Source organism: Bombina bombina, chromosome 1 (assembly GCF_027579735.1).
Source record: "Bombina bombina isolate aBomBom1 chromosome 1, aBomBom1.pri, whole genome shotgun sequence".
NCBI lineage: Eukaryota > Metazoa > Chordata > Amphibia > Anura > Bombinatoridae > Bombina > Bombina bombina.
This window is the reverse complement of record NC_069499.1, coordinates 143,940,572-143,962,791: the sequence shown is the minus strand read 5'-3', so window position 1 is coordinate 143,962,791 and position 22,220 is coordinate 143,940,572. Positions and strand designations below refer to the sequence as shown.

Below are 22,220 nucleotides of genomic sequence, written 5' to 3'. Positions count from 1 at the left end.
CTGAAGCTAACTCCGTGGAGATTGAACGCCTAGTTCTAAGCGTGGTTTTTCTGAAGCCTGTTACTCGCAAGATTTACCCTAACATATCACGTAAATATCTTTATTGGTGTGAATCTAAGGGGTTCTCCTGGAGCCGGGTGAGGATTCCCAGGATTTTGTCTTTTCTTCAGGATGGACTGGATAAGGGTTTATTGGTCAGTTCTCTTAAGGGTCAGATTTCAGCATTATCTATCCTTTGCACAACGGTCTGGCGGATCTACCAGATGTTCAAGCCTTTGTACAGGCCCTGGTTAGAATCAGGCCTGTGTTTAAACCTGTTGCTCCCCCATGGAGCCTTAATTTAGTTCTTACGGTTTTACAGCAGGCTCCTTTTGAGCCTATGCATGTTGTTGATATAAAACTATTATCCTGGAAGGTTTAGTTTCTTGTGAACATTTCTTCCGCTTGCAGAGCGTCTGAGCTTTCAGCTCTGCAGTATGATTCCCCCTACCTTATTTTTCATGCTGATAATGTGGTCCTTCGTACTAAAATGGGTTTTCTCTCTAAGGTAGTATTGGATCGAAACATTAATCGGGAAATTGTTGTTCTTCATAACTAAATGTTGTGCGGGCTCTAAAGTTTTACTTACAAGCTACTAAAGATTTTCGGCAGTCTTCTGCCCTGTTTGGTGTTTTCTCTGGAAAGCGTTAAGGGTCAGAAGGCCACTTCTACTATTCTGTCTCGGGTTGAGACGTTTGATTCGTTTAGCTTATGAGACTGCTGGACAGCAGCCTCCTGAGAGAATTATGGCTCATTCCACTAGGGCTGTATCCTTGTCTTAGGCTTTAAAAAAAAATTAAGCTTCTGTGGAACAGATTTGCAAGGCGGCAACATGGTCTTCTCTGCATACTTTTTCCAAATTCTACAAATTTGATACTTTTGCCTCGGCCGAGGCTTCTTTTGGGAGAAAAGTTATTTGAGCGGTGGTGCCTTCTGTTTAAGTCCTCCTGCCTTTTTTTTTCTCCCTCCCTGTTCATTCTGTGTCCTCTAGCTTGGGTATTGGTTTGCACTAGTAATTGGAATGATGTTGTGGACTCTCCATGTCATAGGAAAGAAAACAAAATTTATGCTTACCTGATAAATTTAATTATTTCCGGACATAGTCCACAACCCCGCACTCTTATAATTCTGCTTTTTTTTTGTAAACTTTAGGCACCTTTTCACCCTTGTGTTTCTTCCTTTTCCATTTCCTTCAGCTAAATGACTGGGGGTTATGGGTAAGGCAGTTAGACTTAACAGCTTTTCTGGGGTGCTCTTTGCCTCCTCCTGCTGGCCAGGAGTTGAATATCCCACTAGTAATTGGAATGACGTTGTGGACTCTCCATGTCCGGAAAGAAATTTATCAGGTAAGCATAAATGTATTTTTTTATTTTTTTATATATACCTCACTGTTAACTTTTTTTTTATTGTGAACCATTGTTACATTAGTAGTTTTTTTTTTTTTGGGGGGGGGGGGGTTGTTGTTTTTTTCTCTAGTTCTTTGTATGATTCTAATAATTTGAAGTTGACAACTAAAGAGAGAAGGGAAAAAAAATAAAAATATGTTTTAATATTGTGTCCTTTGTGGGTTTTTTTTTTTTTTTTTCTAGGTTGAGGCAAACAGTCTAAAGAACTTTATTTCCATAGTGAGACTCTCTGATAGAGGGATAGATTCTGGTATTGTACCGCTGACACGCTTGACTCCAGCCAAGTCCTCAGACATAGAAAAACCTAGGACTAGAATGTATATTACATGCCAGAAAGACTATCCAATCACAAAGAGCTTCCCTTATTCTTTAGAGCAACTTCAAGCTTCTTACTGCAAACTGGCCAGGATTGACATGCGGATTTTATGCTTGAAAAAACTCCAAAAACTTGACCTAAGCAACAACCACATCAAAAAGCTTCCAAAGACAATTGGTGATCTTGTGTGTCTCCAGGAACTTATCTTAAACAACAATCACTTGGAGTCTTTTGAGGTGTCACTTTGTCACTCCACGTTAACTAAGTCTCTTAAATCATTGGACCTGCGAGAAAACAGACTCAAAGCTCTTCCTGTCCAGTTTGGCCAGTTGAGAGAACTAGTTAATTTAAGACTGGATGAAAATGAGCTCATTCATCTGCCGTTCACCTTTGGTCAGTTAAGCAAACTCAATTTCCTGACAGCAACGAAAAATAAACTGTCCTATCTCCCCAACAGCTTCAAATTGTTGGTACTTGAGAAAGTCGATTTCTTTGGGAATCCTTTTGTTAATGCTTCACCAATGACTCCTGATATACAGTTGAAAATACCTTTAACATTAAAGGAATCTGCAGCAAGAACAGCTATTGCTTACAGGTGAGGTTACCAGGTTTAAAGTAATGCCGAGTTTTTGTAACTTTTTCCAGTTGTATCTTAACATTTGAGAGGAGATTCCCTATGGTACTAAGGACATGTCTTTGATTCAGGTTGGATTTTGATTGGTCAGTGAGACCATGGTTTTCATTTTTTAGAATAACTTTTCTGATGATATTTTTAGTTATATCGGATCATAACTGATTTGGTTATATATCATTAGATATGCCTAGATAGACCATTGAAATTATGGGGAGGTGAACTATTGAGTTTAAAAGGTGAATCATTAATATTTGATCAACCTTTCTGTACTTTAGTGGAAGGAGAAAAAATCTTAACAAATTTTAAATAGTTTCATTTAACTAAAGAAAAATAACCATTACCTTAATAATAACAATGTAAATAAAATTATATTTCATTTTCAATGCTTGCCCCTCCCTCCTCACACTTAGGTCCTTGTGCAGATCTATTCCACCCCAAACATCTATTCCACTCCAAACAATCTTGACAAGTTTAATCTTGACCTTACTGTCCCTTTAATTGGCACATTTTTGGTTTGTCATACTTTGGGGGGCTTTTAATGCTATCTGAAATTTTTTTTAAAAATCCTTGTTGTTTATAAATTATTTCTTAAAGAGACATGAAACCCAAAATGTTTCTTTCATGTTTTTGAAAGAGCATGCAATTTTAAACAACTTTCCAATTTACTTATATTATCTAATTTTCTTCATTCTCTTGGGATCCTTTGTTCAAAAACATATCTAAATAGGCTCTGTAGCTGCTGATTGGTGGCTGCACATAGATGCCTTGTGTGATGGGCTCACCTAGGTGCATTGTTATTTCTTCAACAAGGTATACCTAAAGAATGAATCAAATTGGAAAACGGAAGTAAAATGGAATGTTGTTTAAAATATTATTCTCTATATGAATCATGAAAGAAAACTTTTGGGTTTCATGTCCCTTTAAAAATATGAATATTGCACCAGTAAATACAATATCAATGGTCTGTAATTGTCCCTAACTACAGAAACTTAAAGGGACATTAAACACTAAATACATGCTAGATAGAATGATGCATTCAAAGAAAAGATTAGTCCATGACTAACATGTAGATGTATTTCTTTCATGTAATTAGCAAGAGTCCATGAGCTAGTGGCATGGGATATACATTCCTACCAGGAGGGGCAAAGTTTCCCAAACCTCAAAATGCCTACAAATACACCCCTCACCACACCCACAAATCAGTTTTACAAACTTTGCCTCACATGGAGGTGGTGAAGTAAGTTTGTGCTAGATTCTACGTTGATATGCGCTCCGCAGCAGGTTGGAGCCCGGTTTTCCTCTCAACGTGCAGTGAATGTCAGAGGGATGTGAGGAGAGTATTGCCTGTTTGAATTCAATGATCTCCTTCTACGGTGTCTATTTCATAGGTTCTCTGTTATCGGTCGTAGAGATTCATCTCTTACCTCCCTTTTCAGATCGACGATATACTCTTATATATATACCATTACCTCTGCTGATTTTCGTTTCAGTACTGGTTTGGCTTTCTACAAACATGTAGATGAGTGTCCTGGGGTAAGTAAGTCTTATTTTCTGTGACACTCTAAGCTATGGTTGGGCACTTTTTTAATAAAGTTCTAAATATATGTATTCAAACATTTATTTGCCTTGACTCAGGATGTTCAACATTCCTTATTTTCAGACAGTCAGTTTCATATTTGGGATAATGCACTTGAATCAATCATTTTTCTTACCTTAAAAATTTGACTTTTTTCCCTGTGGGCTGTTGGCCTCGCGGGGGCTGAAAATGCTTCATTTTATTGCGTCATTCTTGGCGCGGACTTTTTTGGCGCAAAAAATCTTTTCTGTTTCCGGCGTCATACGTGTCGCCGGAAGTTGCGTAATTTTTGACGTTCTTTTGCGCCAAAAATGTCGGCGTTCCGGACGTGGCGTCATTTTTGGCGCCAAATAATGTGGGCGTCTTATTTGGCGCTAAAAAGATATGGGCGTCCCTTTGGTCTCCACATTATTTAAGTCTCTTTTTGCTTTGCTTCTGGTTGCTAGAAGCTTGTTCCTTGGCATTTTTTCCCATTCCTGAAACTGTCATTTAAGGAATTTGATCAATTTTGCTTTATATATATGTTGTTTTTTCTCTTACATATTGCAAGATGTCTCACGTTGCATCTGAGTCAGAAGATACTTCAGGAAAATCGCTGTCTGGTGCTGGAACTACCAAAGCTAAGTGTATCTGCTGTAAACTTTTGGTAGCTGTTCCTCCAGCTGTTGTTTGTATTAATTGTCATGACAAACTTGTTAATGCAGATAATATTTCCTTTAGTAATGTACCATTACCTGTTGCAGTTCCATCAACATCTAATGTTCAGAATGTTCCTGATAACATAAGAGATTTTGTTTCTGAATCCATCAAGAAGGCTATGTCTGTTATTCCTCCTTCTAGTAAACATAAAAAATCTTTTAAAACTTCTCTTTATACAGATGAATTTTTAAATGAACATCATCATTCTGATTCTAATGACTCTTCTGGTTCAGAGGATTCTGTCTCAGAGGTTGATGCTGATAAATCTTCATATTTATTTAAAATGGAATTTATTCGTTCTTTACTTAAAGAAGTACTAATTGCTTTAGAAATTGAGGATTCTGGTCCTCTTGATACTAAATCTAAACGTTTAGATAAGGTCTTTAAATCTCCTGTGGTTATTCCAGAAGTTTTTCCTGTTCCTGGTGCTATTTCGGAAGTAATTTCCAGAGAATGGAATAATTTGGGTAATTCATTTACCCCTTCTAAACGTTTTAAGCAATTATATCCTGTGCCGTCTGACAGATTAGAATTTTGGGACAAAATCCCTAAAGTTGATGGGGCTATTTCTACCCTTGCTAAACGTACTACTATTCCTACGTCAGATGGTACTTCGTTTAAGGATCCTTTAGATAGGAAAATTGAATCCTTTCTAAGAAAAGCTTATCTGTGTTCAGGTAATCTTCTTAGACCTGCTATATCATTGGCTGATGTTGCTGCAGCTTCAACTTTTTGGTTGGAAACTTTAGCGCAACAAGTAACAGATCATGATTCTCATAATATTATTCTTCTTCTTCAACATGCTAATAATTTTATCTGTGATGCCATTTTTGATATTATCAGAGTTGATGTCCGGTTTATGTCTCTAGCTATTTTAGCTAGAAGAGCTTTATGGCTTAAAACTTGGAATGCTGATATGTCTTCTAAATCGACTCTACTTTCCATTTCTTTCCAGGGTAACAAATTATTTGGTTCTCAGTTGGATTCTATTATCTCAACTGTTACTGGTGGGAAAGCAACTTTTTTACCACAGGATAAAAAATCTAAGGGTAAAAACAGGGCTAATAATCGTTTTCGTTCCTTTAGTTTAAACAAAGAACAAAAACCTGATCCTTCATCCTCAGGAGCAGTTTCAGTTTGGAAACCATCTCCAGTCTGGAATAAATCCAAGCCTTCTACAAAAGCAAAGCCAGCTTCTAAGTCCACATGAAGGTGCGGCCCTCATTCCAGCTCAGCTGGTAGGGGGCAGGTTACGTTTTTTCAAAGAAATTTGGATCAATTCTGTTCACAATCTTTGGATTCAGAACATTGTTTCAGAAGGGTACAGAATTGGTTTCAAGATAAGACCTCCTGCAAAGAGATTTTTTCTTTCCCGTGTCCCAGTAAATCCAGTGAAAGCTCAAGCATTTCTGAAATGTGTTTCAGATCTAGAGTTAGCTGGAGTAATTATGCCAGTTCTGGAACAGGGGCTGGGGTTTTATTCGAATCTCTTCATTGTACCAAAGAAGGAGAATTCCTTCAGACCAGTTCTGGATCTAAAAATATTGAATCGTTATGTAAGGATACCAACGTTCAAAATGGTAACTGTAAGGACTATCTTGCCTTTTGTTCAGCAAGGGCATTATATGTCCACAATAGATTTACAGGATGCATATCTGCATATTCCGATTCATCCAGATCATTATCAGTTCCTGAGATTCTCTTTTCTGGACAAGCATTACCAGTTTGTGGCTCTGCCGTTTGGCCTAGCTACAGCTCCAAGAATTTTTACAAAGGTTCTCGGTGCCCTTCTGTCTGTAATCAGAGAACAGGGTATTGTGGTATTTCCTTATTTGGACGATATCTTGGTACTTGCTCAGTCTTCACATTTAGCAGAATCTCATACGAATCGACTTGTGTTGTTTCTTCAAGATCATGGTTGGAGGATCAATTCACTAAAAAGTTCATTGATTCCTCAGACAAGGGTAACCTTTCTGGGTTTCCAGATAGATTCAATGTCCATGACTCTGTCTTTGACAGACAAGAGACGTCTAAAATTGATTTCAGCTTGTCGAAACCTTCAGTCACAATCATTCCCTTCGGTAGCCTTATGCATGGAAATTCTAGGTCTTATGACTGCTGCATCGGACGCGATCCCCTTTGCTCGTTTTCACATGCGACCTCTTCAGCTCTGTATGCTGAATCAATGGTGCAGGGATTACACAAAGATATCTCAATTAATATCTTTAAAACCGATTGTATGACACTCTCTAACGTGGTAAACAGATCACCATCGTTTAATTCAGGGGGCTTCTTTTGTTCTTCCGACCTGGTCTGTAATTTCAACAGATGCAAGTCTTACAGGTTGGGGAGCTGTGTGGGGATCTCTGACGGCACAAGGAGTTTGGGAATCTCAGGAGGTGAGATTACCGATCAATATTTTGGAACTCCGTGCAATTTTCAGAGCTCTTCAGTCTTGGCCTCTTCTGAAGAGAGAATCGTTCATTTGTTTTCAGACAGACAATGTCACAACTGTGGCATACATCAATCATCAAGGAGGGACTCACAGTCCTCTGGCTATGAAAGAAGTATCTCGAATTCTGGTTTGGGCGGAATCCAGCTCCTGTCTAATCTCTGCGGTTCATATCCCAGGTATAGACAATTGGGAAGCGGATTATCTCAGTCGCCAAACGTTGCATCCGGGCGAATGGTCTCTTCATCCAGAGGTATTTCTTCAGATTGTTCAAATGTGGGAGCTTCCAGAAATAGATCTGATGGCGTCTCATCTAAACAAGAAACTTCCCAGGTATCTGTCCAGATCCCGGGATCCTCAGGCGGAGGCAGTGGATGCATTATCACTTCCTTGGAAGTATCATCCTGCCTATATCTTTCCGCCTCTAGTTCTTCTTCCAAGAGTAATCTCCAAGATTCTGAAGGAATGCTCGTTTGTTCTGCTGGTAGCTCCGGCATGGCCTCACAGGTTTTGGTATGCGGATCTTGTCCGGATGGCCTCTTGCCATCCGTGGACTCTTCCGCTAAGACCAAACCTTCTGTCGCAAGGTCCTTTTTTTCCATCAGGATCTCAAATCCTTAAATTTAAAGGTATGGAGATTGAACGCTTGATTCTTGGTCAAAGAGGTTTCTCTGACTCTGTGATTAATACTATGTTACAGGCTCGTAAATCTGTATCTAGAGAGATATATTATAGAGTCTGGAAGACTTATATTTCTTGGTATATTTCTCATCATTTTTCTTGGCATTCTTTTAGAATTCCGAGGATTTTACAGTTTCTTCAGGATGGTTTAGATAAAGGTTTATCCGCAAGTTCTTTGAAAGGACAAATCTCTGCTCTTTCTGTTCTTTTTCACAGAAAGATTGCTAATCTTCCTGATATTCATTGTTTTGTACAAGCTTTGGTTCGTATAAAACCTGTCATTAAGTCAATTTCTCCTCCTTGGAGTTTGAATTTGGTTCTGGGGGCTCTTCATGCTCCTCCTTTTGAACCCATGCATTCATTGGACATTTAAATTACTTTCTTGGAAAGTTTTGTTCCTTTTGGCGATCTCTTCTGCCAGAAGAGTCTCTGAATTATCTGCTCTTTCTTGTGAGTCTCCTTTTCTGATTTTTCATCAGGATAAGGCGGTGTTGCGAACTTCTTTTGAATTTTTACCTAAGGTTGTGAATTCCAACAACATTAGTAGAGAAATTGTGGTTCCCTCATTATGTCCTAATCCTTAGAATTCTAAGGAGAAATCGTTGCATTCTTTGGATGTTGTTAGAGCTTTGAAATATTATGTTGAAGCTACTAAGTCTTTCCGAAAGACTTCTAGTTTATTTGTTATCTTTTCCGGTTCTAGAAAAGGCCAGAAAGCTTCTGCCATTTCTTTGGCATCTTGGTTGAAATCTTTAATTCATCATGCCTATGTCGAGTCGGGTAAAACTCCGCCTCAAAGGATTACAGCTCATTCTACTAGGTCAGTTTCTACTTCCTGGGCGTTTAGGAATGAAGCTTCGGTTGATCAGATTTGCAAAGCAGCAACTTGGTCCTCTTTGCATACTTTTACTAAATTCTACCATTTTTATGTATTTTCTTCTTCTGAAGCAGTTTTTGGTAGAAAAGTACTTCAGGCAGCGGTTTCAGTTTGAATCTTCTGTTTATGTTTTTCATTAAACTTTATTTTGGGTGTGGATTATTTTCAGCAGGAATTGGCTGTCTTTATTTTATCCCTCCCTCTCTAGTGACTCTTGCGTGGAAAGATCCACATCTTGGGTAGTCATTATCCCATACGTCACTAGCTCATGGACTCTTGCTAATTACATGAAAGAAAACATAATTTATGTAAGAACTTACCTGATAAATTCATTTCTTTCATATTAGCAAGAGTCCATGAGGCCCGCCCTTTTTTGTGGTGGTTATGATTTTTTTTGTATAAAGCACATTTATTCCAATTCCTTATTTTATATGCTTTCGCACTTTTTTCTTATCACCCCACTTCTTGGCTATTCGTTAAACTGATTTGTGGGTGTGGTGAGGGGTGTATTTGTAGGCATTTTGAGGTTTGGGAAACTTTGCCCCTCCTGGTAGGAATGTATATCCCATACGTCACTAGCTCATGGACTCTTGCTAATATGAAAGAAATGGATTTATCAGGTAAGTTCTTACATAAATTATGTTTTTTTAAAGTTTCATTAGTTGTTTAAAAAGTGACAAAATAAGTGTAAAATTTTAGTGTCTATAAAACACTGGGAGCTGCCATGTTGTAACTTGTGTTACCTTCTCTGCTGTCGCCAATTAGAGACAGTTATAAATAGGTCACTAGAATGTGTGCAGCCAATGGTTGTGCTGGATTTAACAGTGTTCTGCACTTCCATTCTGAAATTGTGAGCTTTTCAGTTCCTGTTAGAAATGGAATTACAGGCAAAGAGGACAAAATAAATAATGAAAGTATATTGCAGAGTTGTTTTATTATATACAATTTATCATTTTATATTACCATCTCAAAGTGTTTAATGTCCCTTTAAGAAGCTGCAAGGTTTTTCAGTTGTCAGGACAGGCCACTCCGTCACCATAGCATAGCAGAATGAGCTGTGTCTAAACACCTTTCTATGACTAACGAAACTAAAAAAACTGATACACAAGCTTGCCGGATATTAAAGGGACAGTCCACTCCTAAAAAAAATTGTTTTTAAAAATAGATAATCCCTTTTATTACCCATTCCCCAGTTTTGCACAGCCAAAATGGTTATATTAATATAGACTTCACATCTGTGATTTACCTTGTATCTAAGCCTCTTTTGACAGCCCCCTGATCACATGGCTATTTATTATCTATTGACTTGCATTTTAACCAATTAGTGCATTGTCAGCCACAACCAACGGGAGAGAGCACAATGTTATCTATATGGCCCACATGAATTTGCAGTCTCTTGATGTGAAAAGCAAATAAAAACGCATGTGATAAGAGGCTGTCTGTAGTGGCTTAGTAGTTGTGCAAACCTGAGTAACGGGTAGTAATTGTCTTTTTAAACAATAATTTTGGTGTTGACTGTCCCTTTTAACTATTGTGTTTGCTTACTTAAAGGGACACTCAAGTCAAAATTAAACTTCATGATTCACATACAGCATTGAATTTTAAACAACTTTCCAATTTACTTTTATTAACAAAATGTGCACAGTATTTTAATATTTACACTTTTTGAGTCACCAGCTCCTACTGAGCATGTGCAAGAGTTCACAGCATATACGTATATGCATTTGTAATTGGCTGATGGCTGTCACATGATACAGGGGGAGTGGAAATAGACATAACTTTGCAATTTATTTTAAAAAATCTACTCATTTGAAGTTCAGACTAAGTGCTAATGCATTGTCTTCTTATCATGCATTTGTTGATTATGCAAATCTACTGTGTTGACTGGTTCTTTAACCCCTTAATGACCGCAGCACTTTTCCATTTTCTGTCCGTTTGGGACCAAGGCTATTTTTACATTTTTGCGGTGTTTGTGTTTAGCTGTAATTTTCGTCTTACTCATTTACTGTACCCACACATATTATATACCGTTTTTCTCGCCATTAAATGGACTTTCAAAAGATACCATTATTTTCATCATATCTTATAATTTACTATAAAAAACATTATAAAATATGAGGAAAAAATGGAAAAAACACACTTTTTCTAACTTTGACCCCCAAAATCTGTTACACATCTACAACCACCAAAAAACACCCATGCTAAATAGTTTCTAAATTTTGTCCTGAGTTTAGAAATACCCAATGTTTACATGTTCTTTGCTTTTTTTGCAAGTTATAGGGCCATAAATACAAGTAGCACTTTGCTATTTCCAAACCACTTTTTTTTCAAAATTAGCGCTAGTTACATTGGGACACTAATATCTTTCAGGAATCCCTGAATATACATTGACATGTATATATTTTTTTTTCGAAGACATCCCAAAGTATTGATCTAGGCCCATTTTGGTATATTTCATGCCACTATTTCACCGCCAAATGCGATCAAATAAAAAAAATTGTTCACTTTTTCACAAATTTTTTCACAAAGTTTAGGTTTCTCACTGAAATTATTTACAAACAACTTATGCAATTATAGCATAAATGATTGTAAATGCTTCTCTGGGATCCCCTTTGTTCAGAAATAGCAGACATATATGGCTTTGGCGTTGCTTTTTGGTAATTAGAAGGCTGCTAAATGCCACTGCGCACAATACGTGTATTATGCTCAGCAGTGAAGGGGTTAATTAGGGAGCATGTAGGGAGCTTCTAGGGTTAATTTTAGCTTTAGTGTAGTGTAGTAGACAACCCCAAGTATTGATCTAGGCCCATTTTGGTATATTCCATGCCACCATTTCACCGCCAAATGCGATCAAATTAAAAAAAACGTTAATTTTTTCACAAAAAACCCCAAAAACTTTTATTTTAGTACTGGCAGAAAGTCTGCCAGTACTAAAATAAAAGTTTTTTGTTTTTTTTTTTAAAGAAAAAAAAAAAAAAAAAAGCATATTTACATATGCTGTGTTTAGGATCCCCCCTTAACCCCCAACCTCCCTGATCCCCCCCCCCCAAAACAGCTCTCTAAGCCTCCCCCTCAGCCTAATTGGGGGCCATCTTGGGTACTGGCAGCTGTCTGCCAGTACCCAGTTGGAACAATCAAATGTTTATTTTTTTATTTTTTTTTATTTTTTCTGTAGTGTAGCTCCCCCCCCCCCCCCCCCCAACGCACCAACCCCCACCACCTAAATTACACCTAATGGGTTTTTTTTTTTACATTAAATGTCCCACTTTTATTTAGCTTTGGGACACATTTTTTCTGTAGTGTAGCGGCTCCCACCCGCCCCCTCGTGCACGTGCGCGCGCCCGCGCGCTCCCCCGGTCTTCCCCGCCCACGATCCCGCCCCCCTCCACATGACCAGGGCCATCGATGGCTGCCACCCACCTCCCATACCGGCTCCCACCCACCAACGATACCGGCCATCGATGTCCGGTGCAGAGAGGGCCACAGAGTGGCTCTCTCTGCATCGGATGGCCGTAAAAGGTTATTGCAGGATGCCTCCATATCGAGGCATCACTGCAATAACCGGAAAGCAGCTGGAAGCAAGCAGGATCGCTTCCAGCTGCTTTCCACACCGAGGACGTGCAGGGTACGTTCTCAGGCATTAACTGCCTTTTTTCTGAGGACGTACCCTGCACGTCCTCGGTCATTAAGGGGTTAAAGGGACACTGAACCCAATTTTTTTTTCTTTTGTGTTTCAAATAGAGCGTGCAATTTTAAGCAAATTTCTATTTTACTCCTATTATCAATTTTTCTTTGTTCTCTTGCTATCTTTATTTTAAAAAGAAGGCATCAAAGCTAAGGAGCCAGCAAACTTTTGGCTCAGAACCATGGACAGAACTTTATTAGTGCTGTCCAATCAGCAAGGACAACCCAGTCTGTTCACCAAAAATGGACCAGCATCTAAACTTACATTCTTGAAAAAAAAATTGATAATAGGAGTAAATTAGAAAGTTGCTTAAAATTGCATGCTCTATCTGAATCACAAAAGAAAAAAATTGGGTTCAGTGTCGCTTTTAAGTACTAGAAAGAGGGGAAAAAAAGGCTGAATTTTGAGGTGCAATCTAAGTTGCATAGTGTTACAAAACCCCATTACTTTACATTTAAAAAATGCCAGGGCAGAAAAAAAAGAGAATTCCTAAAATGAGCTCTTCTTCCAAAGCCCCACCCACCCTTATTTTCATGGCCAATATATGGATACTTAGGCATCTTTTAATAAGATACAGTTTCCAAGGTAAAAATTGCCTATAAAACAATCTCTGAGATGCCTCATAATACTGATGAGATATCATAGAATCTTGCCAGACCTGAGAGCAATAGAGCATTGGGCCCATAGTTAATACTTAGATACTAATTCTGATTATCCTAGCTTAGTGAAGGAGTAATCTAGATTTTATTAAAGACACAGAGACAAATATTTGCTTTACTTTCTTTTACTATTAAGTGTGCAGCATTTTAAAGTATAATAAATCACATAAAATATTACATAAATACAGAGAAAAAAGAACCAATGTAATTAGCCCAGGAAAAGGCCAGTGCAGATATCAGGGATATAATGGACCCATACTGTCCATAAACTGACCAATGAGCTCCCCATCTTCCTCTTTCTTGATTAAAACATGAAAAAGAAATTTCTGAAAAAACAAAATACTCAAAAGTCCAACAATTAATGATAAAATGAACATAAACCAGATCATTTGAAACAACTTGAAAAACACTTGACTCGAATTCTGAGAGTTGATAGACAATTTGTAAATCCATTTCAAGCTCCAGAATGATGATTGAGGCTTGATGGAAGGTGAAAATCCAGTCTTAATTAGATATTTGTGAAGTTGGTAACTAAAATAAAATATAAATGTTAATATCATATAAAACATAATGGGAGGGAGAGACAGAATAGTAGAGGAGGGAAATATTCGTCTCTGTGTCTTTAATAAAATCTAGATTATTCCTTCACTAAGCTAGGATAATCGGAATTTTATTACAAGACCAGAGACTTCATATTTGCTAGTTTAAAGCAGTTATTTAAAAAGATTTTGTGAGGCGTGTTGAATGGGTTTAAAGTAAAAATGTTTAAAAGTAGTATCAGAAGATCAATCTGCCGAAGTGGAGCGGATTTTAAAAAGGCTTTAGAAGCAGCAGAGCCTCTTACTGAATGAGCTGAAAAAGAACAATTCCAGCTTCAGACATAACCCATTTAATCCACCTCGCAATAGAAGTAGGAGTCACAGGAGCATGAAGAGGAACAAAAGATAAAAGAAGTTGATTTTTTTAAGAATCTCTAAACAAAGAAGTTTTGGATTCGTAAGATTTTAAACATGAGACACATAGAGAAGGTTCAGATGGAAAATAGGGATAAAAAATAGAAGAAGATAGAGTTTTTGTTCTTCGAGAGATAAGAAAAGTAACACCTTCAGGAGAAAAAGATTTAGAGTTAAAGTCAAGAGCCCAGACATCAGAGACTCTACGAAAAGAGATAAGACAGAGTAGAGTAGCAAGTTTAGCAGAAATCTGTTTCAAAGATAAAGAGTCATTAGAAGGCCAAGATTTAAAAAGAGAAAAAATTAGATCTACATCCCAAAATAAATTATATTTGGAAGAAGGGGGATTCTTTAATCTAATAGATTTTAGGAGACGAAAAACTAACGGATGTTTACCAATGGGAGAATTATAGATAAAATCATGTCTAGCGGAAATAGCAGATCGAGAGAAATTAATAGTTCTATAAGCAAGTCCACTGTCAAAAAGATGAGAGAAAATATAATACTTGAGTTAAAGGAGCTGAAAAGGGATCCAAGTTCCTAGACAAGCACCAGCCAGACCATCTGGACCATGCTGAAAGATAGAATTTATGGGTTCCTGGAGCCCATGAGTCCCGCATGAGACTTAGCTGATTCCGAAAGTTCGTGGAGATCTCTGATCTCCCCGTAATTGACCAAGCTATCAGTCTGAGAGATTGATTCAGAATAAGATTGTGAGAATTGTCTACTGGGTCTAGAAGAAGTTCTGGAAACAGAGGGAGGCGGAGGGGGGGTTTGAACGACATTTCCAGAAGAGAGGGATACCAAGCTTGAGTTGGCCAAAGGGGTTATTAGGAGAAGAGATAAAAGATTCCTGCGAACTACCGAAATCAGGGAAAAGGGGAGGAAACGCATAAACTCCGAGATGTGGCCACTGTTGAAGAAAGGCATCTATAGCTAATGCATCCGGATCCGGACACCAACTGAAGTATTGAGGAAGTTGGTGATTGAGACGAGATGCGAAAATGTCTAAAGAAAAAGGACCACAAAGAGATTGAACCGAAAGAAAAATGTTCCTGTTCAACATACAGTCGCTGGAGTCTTTCAGAAAACGAGAACCCCAATCTGCAGCTGAATTAGAGAGACCAGGAATATATTTTGCTTTGATGGAAATATTCCTGTCTAGACACACATGGATAAAGTCTTTGGTAATGTTGGATAGATTTCTTGACTTTGTACGGCCTAGGCGGTTGAGGTATCTGACTGCAGAAATATTGTCCATGCGAAGAAGGATGGAAGCTGGAGCAAAAGATTTTACAAAGCTTTTTACAGCAAAGGATCCGGCCAAAAGTTCCAAACAATTTATATGAAGATTTCTCTCTTCTGAGGACCATTTGCCTCCTGTTATGGATAGACCACAACGTGCCCCCCATCCTGAAAGACAGGCATCCGATTCTATAATAATATCCAGAGATTTTCCAAAAATAGCTCTCCCGTTCCAAGCTTCCATATGAGCAAGCCACCATGAAAGCTCCTTTTTGGAATCTGAAGATAAAGGAATGAGTTGAGAATAAGAAAAACCTTACTGAAGATAAGACATTTTTAATCGTTGAAGTTCACGATAATGAAGGGGGGGCAGGAAAAATAGCCTGAATGGAGGATGAAAGTAACCCAACAATTCTGGCTATTTGTCTGACAGAAACTAATTGTTTGGAAAGAGACCTCGAAATTTCCTTTTTTATATTCTTTATTTCTCTTGTTAAGTGTAGTCAGTCCACGGGTCATCGATTACTTATGGAATATATCTCTTCCTAACAGGAAGCTGCAAGAGGATCACCCAAGCAGAGCTGCTTTATAGCTCCTCCCCTCACATGTCATATTCAGTCATTCTCTTGCAGCCTAACTAAGATAGGTCGCTGTGAGAGGTCTGTGGTGTTTTTTAACTTAGTTTATTTCTTCAATCAAAAGTTTGTTATTTTAAATGGCACCGGAGTGTGCTGTTTGTTCTCAGGCAGCATTAGAAGAAGAATCTGCCTGCGTTTTCTATGATCTTAGCAGACGTAACTAAGATCCACTGGCTGTTCTCATCTGAGGAGTGAGGTAACTTCAGAAAAGGGGAATAGCATGCAGGGCCCCCCTGCAAATGAGGTATGTGCAGTAATTATTTTTCTGAGGAATGGAATTGACTGAGAAAATACTGCTGATACCAATGTAATGTAAGTTCAGCCTTAAATGCAGTGATAGCGACTGGTATTAGGCTGATGAGTGTGTGTACACTGAATGTATTTTTCTAGGGAATGGAATTGACTCTGAAAATACTGTTAATACTGAAATAATGTATGAGCCTTAACTGCAGTAAAAGCGACTGGTAGCAGGCTTATTAATAACACTTCATAACTTTTCAAATGTATGTTTAAAACGTTTACTAGCATGTTAATCGTTTTTTGTGAGGTACTTGGTGATAAAACTTATTGGGGCATGATTTTTACCACATGGCCATCTTTGTTTTCTGCATAGAAACAGTTATCTGAGCTTCCCCACTGTTGTAATATGAGTGGGAGGGGCCTATTTTAGCGCTTTTTTGCACAGTAAAAATTCAGTCACAATCTGTCTACTTCATCCTCCATGATCCAGATCGTCTCTAGAGAGCTCAGGGGTCTTCAAAATTCATTTTGAGGGAGGTAATCAGTCACAGCAGACCTGTGACAGTGTGTTTTGACTGTGATAAAAACGTTAATTATTAAATTGTTATCCGTTTTTGGGTATTAAGGGGTTAATCATCCTTTTGCTGGTGGGTGCAATCCTTTGCTAACTTAATACATTTACTGTGAAAAATTGGTTGCTATAACTATTTTGGTTCATTGTTATTTCAACTGTGACAGCTTTTTGTGCTTCTTAAAGGCACAGTAGCGTTTTTTATATTGCTTGTAAATTTATTTAGAAAAGTATTTCCAAGCTTGCTAGTCTCATTGCTAGTCTGTTTAAACATGTCTGACACAGATGAATCTCTTTGTTCACTATGTTTAAAGGCCAATGTGGAGCCCAATAGAAATTTGTGTACTAATTGCATTGATGTTACTTTAAATAAAAGTCAATCTTTACATGTAAAGAAATTATCACCAGACAACGAGGGGGAAGTTATGCCGACTAACTCTCCTCACGTGTCAGTACCTTCGCCTCCCGCTCAGGAGGTGCGTGATTTTGTGGCGCCAAGTACATCAGGGAGGCCCTTACAAATCACTTTGCAAGACATGGCTACTGTTATGACAGAAGTATTATCTAAATTGCCAGAATTAAGAGGCAAGCGCGATAGCTCTGGGTTAAGGACAGAGCGCGCGGATGAGGTGAGAGCCATGTCAGATACTGCGTCACAGTTTGTAGAACACGAAGACGGAGAGCTTCATTCTGTGGGTGACGGATCTGATCCAGGTAGACTGGATTCAGAGATTTCTCATTTTAAATTTAAGCTCGAGAACCTCCGCATATTGCTAGGGGAGGTATTAGCGGCTCTGAATGATTGTAACACGGTTGCAATTCCAGAAAAATTATGTAGGTTGGATAGATACTATGCGGTACCGGTGTGTACTGACGTGTTTCCTATACCTAAAAGGCTTACAGAGATTATTAGCAAGGAGTGGGATAGACCTGGTGTGCCTTTTTCCCCTCCTCCCATATTTAGGAAAATGTTTCCTATAGACGCCACCACACGAGACTTATGGCAGACGGTCCCTAAGGTGGAGGGAGCAGTTTCTACTTTAGCTAAGCGTACCACTATCCCGGTGGAGGATAGTTGTGCCTTTTCAGATCCAATGGATAAGAAATTAGAGGGTTACCTTAAGAAAATGTTTGTTCAGCAAGGTTTTATCTTACAGCCCCTTGCATGCATTGCGCCTGTCACTGCTGCGGCGGCATTCTGGTTTGAGTCTCTGGAAGAGGCCATTCGCACAGCTCCATTGGATGAAATTATGAACAAGCTTAAAGCACTTAAGCTAGCTAACGCATTTGTTTCTGATGCCGTCGTACATTTAACCAAACTTACGGCTAAGAACTCCGGATTCGCCATCCAAGCGCGCAGAGCGCTATGGCTTAAATCCTGGTCAGCTGACGTGACTTCTAAATCTAAATTGCTTAATATTCCTTTTCAAAGGGCAGACCTTATTCGGGCCCGGCTTGAAAGAAATTATAGCTGACATTACGGGAGGTAAGGGCCATGCTCTACCTCAGGACAGGGCCAAATCAAAGGCCAAACAGTCTAATTTTCGTGCCTTTCGTAACTTCAAGGCAGGAGCAGCATCAACTTTCTCCGCTCCAAAACAGGAAGGAGCTGTTGCTCGTTACAGGCAGGGCTGGAAAGTTAACCAGTCCTAGAACAAGGGCAAGCAGGCCAAGAAACCTGCTGCTGCCCCTAAGACAGCATGAAGAGAGGGCCCCCTATCCGGAAACGGATCTAGTGGGGGCAGACTTTCTCTCTTCGCCCAGGCTTGGGCAAGAGATGTCCAGGATCCCTGGGCGTTGGAGATCATATCTCAGGGATATCTCCTGGACTTCAAAACTTCTCCTCCACGAGGGAGATTTCATCTTTCAAGGTTATCAGCAAACCAAATAAAGAAAGAGGTGTTTCTACGCTGTGTACAAGACCTCTTACTAATGGGGGTGATCCACCCAGTTCCGCGGACGGAACACGGGCAAGGATTCTATTCAAATCTATTTGTGGTTCCCAAGAAAGAGGGAACCTTCAGACCAATCTTTGACTTAAAAATCCTAAACAAATTCCTAAGAGTTCCATCATTCAAAATGGAAACTATTCGAACCATCCTTCCCATGATCCAAGAGGGTCAGTACATGACCACAGTGGATTTAAAGGATGCCTACCTTCACATACCGATTCACAAGGATCATTATCGGTACCTAAGATTTGCTTTCCTAGACAGGCATTACCAGTTTGTAGCTCTTCCCTTCGGATTAGCTACGGCTCCAAGAATCTTTACAAAAGTTCTGGGCTCACTTCTGGCGGTACTAAGACCGCGAGGCATAGCGGTGACTCCGTACCTAGACGACATTCTGATACAAGCGTCAAGTTTTCAAACTGCCAAGTCTCATACAGAGATAGTTCTGGCATTTCTGAGGTCACATGGGTGGAAGGTGAACGTGGAAAAGAGTTCTCTATTACCACTTACAAGGGTTCCCTTTCTAGGGACTCTTATAGATTCTGTAGAGATGAAAATTTACCTGACAGAGGCCAGGTTATCAAAACTTCTAAATGCTTGCCGTGTCCTTCATTCCATTCCACACCCGTCAGTAGCTCAGTGCATGGAAGTAATCGGCTTAATGGTAGCGGCAATGGACATAGTACCATTTGCGCGCCTGCATCTCAGACCGCTGCAATTGTACATGCTAAGTCAGTGGAACGGGGATTACTCAGATTTGTCCCCCCTGCTAAATCTGGATCAAGAGACCAGAGATTCTCTTCTATGGTGGCTTTCTCGGCCACATCTGTCCAAGGGGATGACCTTTCGCAGGCCAGATTGGACGATTGTAACAACAGACGCCAGCCTTCTAGGCTGGGGCGCAGTCTGGAACTCCCTGAAGGCTCAGGGACTATGGACTCAGGAGGAGAAACTCCTCCCAATAAATATTCTGGAATTAAGAGCAATATTCAATTCTCTCCTAGCTTGGCCTCAGTTAGCAACTCTGAGGTTCATCAGATTTCAGTCGGACAACATCACGACTGTGGCTTACATCAACCATCAAGGGGGAACCAGAAGTTCCCTAGCGATGTTGGAAGTCTCAAAGATAATTCGCTGGGCAGAGTCTCACTCTTGCCACCTGTCAGATTTACATCCCAGGCGTGGAGAACTGGGAGGCGGATTTTCTAAGTCGCCAGACTTTTCATCCAGGGGAGTGGGAACTTCATCCGGAGGTCTTTGCTCAACTGATTCATCGTTGGGGCAAACCAGATCTGGATCTCATGTCGTCTTGCCAGAACGCCAAGCTTCCTTGTTACGGATCCAGGTCCAGGGACCCGGGAGCGGTGCTGATAGATGCTCTGACAGCCCCTTGGGTCTTCAACATGGCTTATGTGTTTCCACCATTTCCGATGCTTCCTCGTTTGATTGCCAAGATCAAACAGGAGAGTGCTTCGGTGATTCTGATCGCGCCTGCGTGGCCACGCAGGACCTGGTATGCAGACCTAGTGGACATGTCGTCCTGTCCACCGTGGTCTCTGCCTCTGAGACAGGACCTTCTAATTCAGGGTCCTTTCAACCATCCAAATCTAATTTCTCTGAGGCTGACTGCATGGAGATTGAACGCTTGATTCTATCAAAGCGTGGCTTCTCGGAGTCGGTTATTGATACCTTAATACAGGCTAGGAAGCCTGTTACCAGAAGAATTTACCATAAGATATGGCGTAAATATTTTATATTGGTGCGAATCCAAGAGTTACTCATGGAGTAAGGTTAGAATTCCTAGGATATTGTCCTTTCTACAAGAGGGTTTAGAAAAGGGCTTATCTGCTAGTTCGTTAAAGGGACAGATTTCTGCTCTGTCTATTCTTCTACACAAACGTCTGGCTGAAGTTCCAGACGTTCAGGCTTTTTGTCAGGCTTTAGCTAGGATTAAGCCTGTGTTTAAGACTGTTGCTCCGCCGTGGAGCTTAAACTTAGTTCTTAACGTTCTTCAAGGCATTCCATTGATATCAAGCTGTTATCCTGGAAGGTTCTGTTTTTGATGGCTATTTCCTCGGCTCGAAGAGTCTCTGAGTTATCTGCCTTACATTGTGATTCTCCTTATCTGATTTTTCATTCAGACAAGGTAGTTCTGCGTACTAAACCTGGGTTCTTACCTAAGGTAGTTACTAACAGGAATATCAATCAAGAGATTGTTGTTCCATCACTGTGTCCTAACCCTTCTTCAAAGAAGGAACGACTTTTGCATAATCTGGACGTAGTCCGTGCCCTGAAGTTCTATTTGCAGGCAACTAAAGATTTTCGTCAAACTTCTTCCCTGTTTGTCGTTTACTCTGGACAGAGAAGAGGTCAAAAGGCTTCGGCTATCTCTCTCTCTCTTTTTGGCTTCGTAGCATAATACGTTTAGCCTATGAGACTGCTGGACAGCAGCCTCCTGAAAGGATTACAGCTCATTCTACTAGAGCTGTGGCTTCCACCTGGGCCTTTAAAAATGAGGCATCTGTTGAACAGATTTGCAAGGCTGCAACTTGGTCTTCACTTCACACTTTTTCAAAATTTTACAAATTTGACACTTTTGCTTCTTCGGAGGCTATTTTTGGGAGAAAGGTACTTCAGGCAGTGGTTCCTTCTGTTTAATGTTCCTGCCTTGTCCCTCCCTTCATCCGTGTACTTTAGCTTTGGTATTGGTATTCCATAAGTAATGGATGACCCGTGGACTGACTACACTTAACAAGAGAAAACATAATTTATGCTTGCCTGATAAATTTATTTCTCTTGTAGTGTAGTCAGTCCACGGCCCGCCCTGTCTTTAAGGCAGATCTAAATTTTAATTAAACTCCAGTCACCACTGCACCCTATGGTTTCTCCTTTCTCGTCTGGTTTTGGTCGAATGACTGAATATGACATGTGAGGGGAGGAGCTATATAGCAGCTCTGCTTGGGTGATCCTCTTGCAGCTTCCTGTTAGGAAGAGATATATTCCATAAGTAATGGATGACCCGTGGACTGACTACACTACAAGAGAAATAAATTTATCAGGTAAGCATAAATTATGTTTTTCTCTTGAGGAAGGCTTAACATAGATTTCGAAGTATCTATAAGAAAACCTAGAAAGATCAGATTCTTGGTAGGAGTTAAGACTGATTTCTCTTTGTTAGAAACCTAAGTTTTCCAAAAGATTGATAGTAGTGGATAATTGGGATTGTAGACAAAGATAATTTTGATTCATTAAAAGAATATTGTCTAAATAAATAATTAGACTAACACCCCACTGTCTCAGCCAGGAAACTACTGGTTTGAAAAGTTTTGTAAAAATCCAAGGGGCAGAGAATAGGCCAAAAGGAAGGCAAGTAAAATTCCAAATTTGATTGTCCCATAAAAAAGTTAGATATTTCCAATGTTCTGGGGAAATAGGAACTGTTAGATAAGCATCAAATAGATCCAACCTGACTAGCCAGTCGTCCAAAAGATTAAGAGATGAATACCTTCTAATTTGAAGTGGTTGTAAGCAACAAAAGCGTTTAAAGATCTGAGATTTATTACTGGTCTGAATTGACCGTTTTTCTTTTTTACTAGA

At 39.5% G+C, this 22,220-nt stretch overlaps 1 protein-coding gene across 1 annotated transcript in view; it reads left to right on the top strand.

Annotated features, from left to right (window-relative positions):
• LRR1 (leucine rich repeat protein 1) overlaps positions 1-22,220 on the top strand; it is a 53,560-nt gene that overhangs the window by 24,557 nt on the left and 6,783 nt on the right. Inside the window, exon 3 of the mRNA XM_053697668.1 lies at positions 1,629-2,356. Coding sequence (XP_053553643.1) covers positions 1,629-2,356 — 728 coding nt within the window. The remainder of the gene's footprint in view (positions 1-1,628; positions 2,357-22,220) is intronic.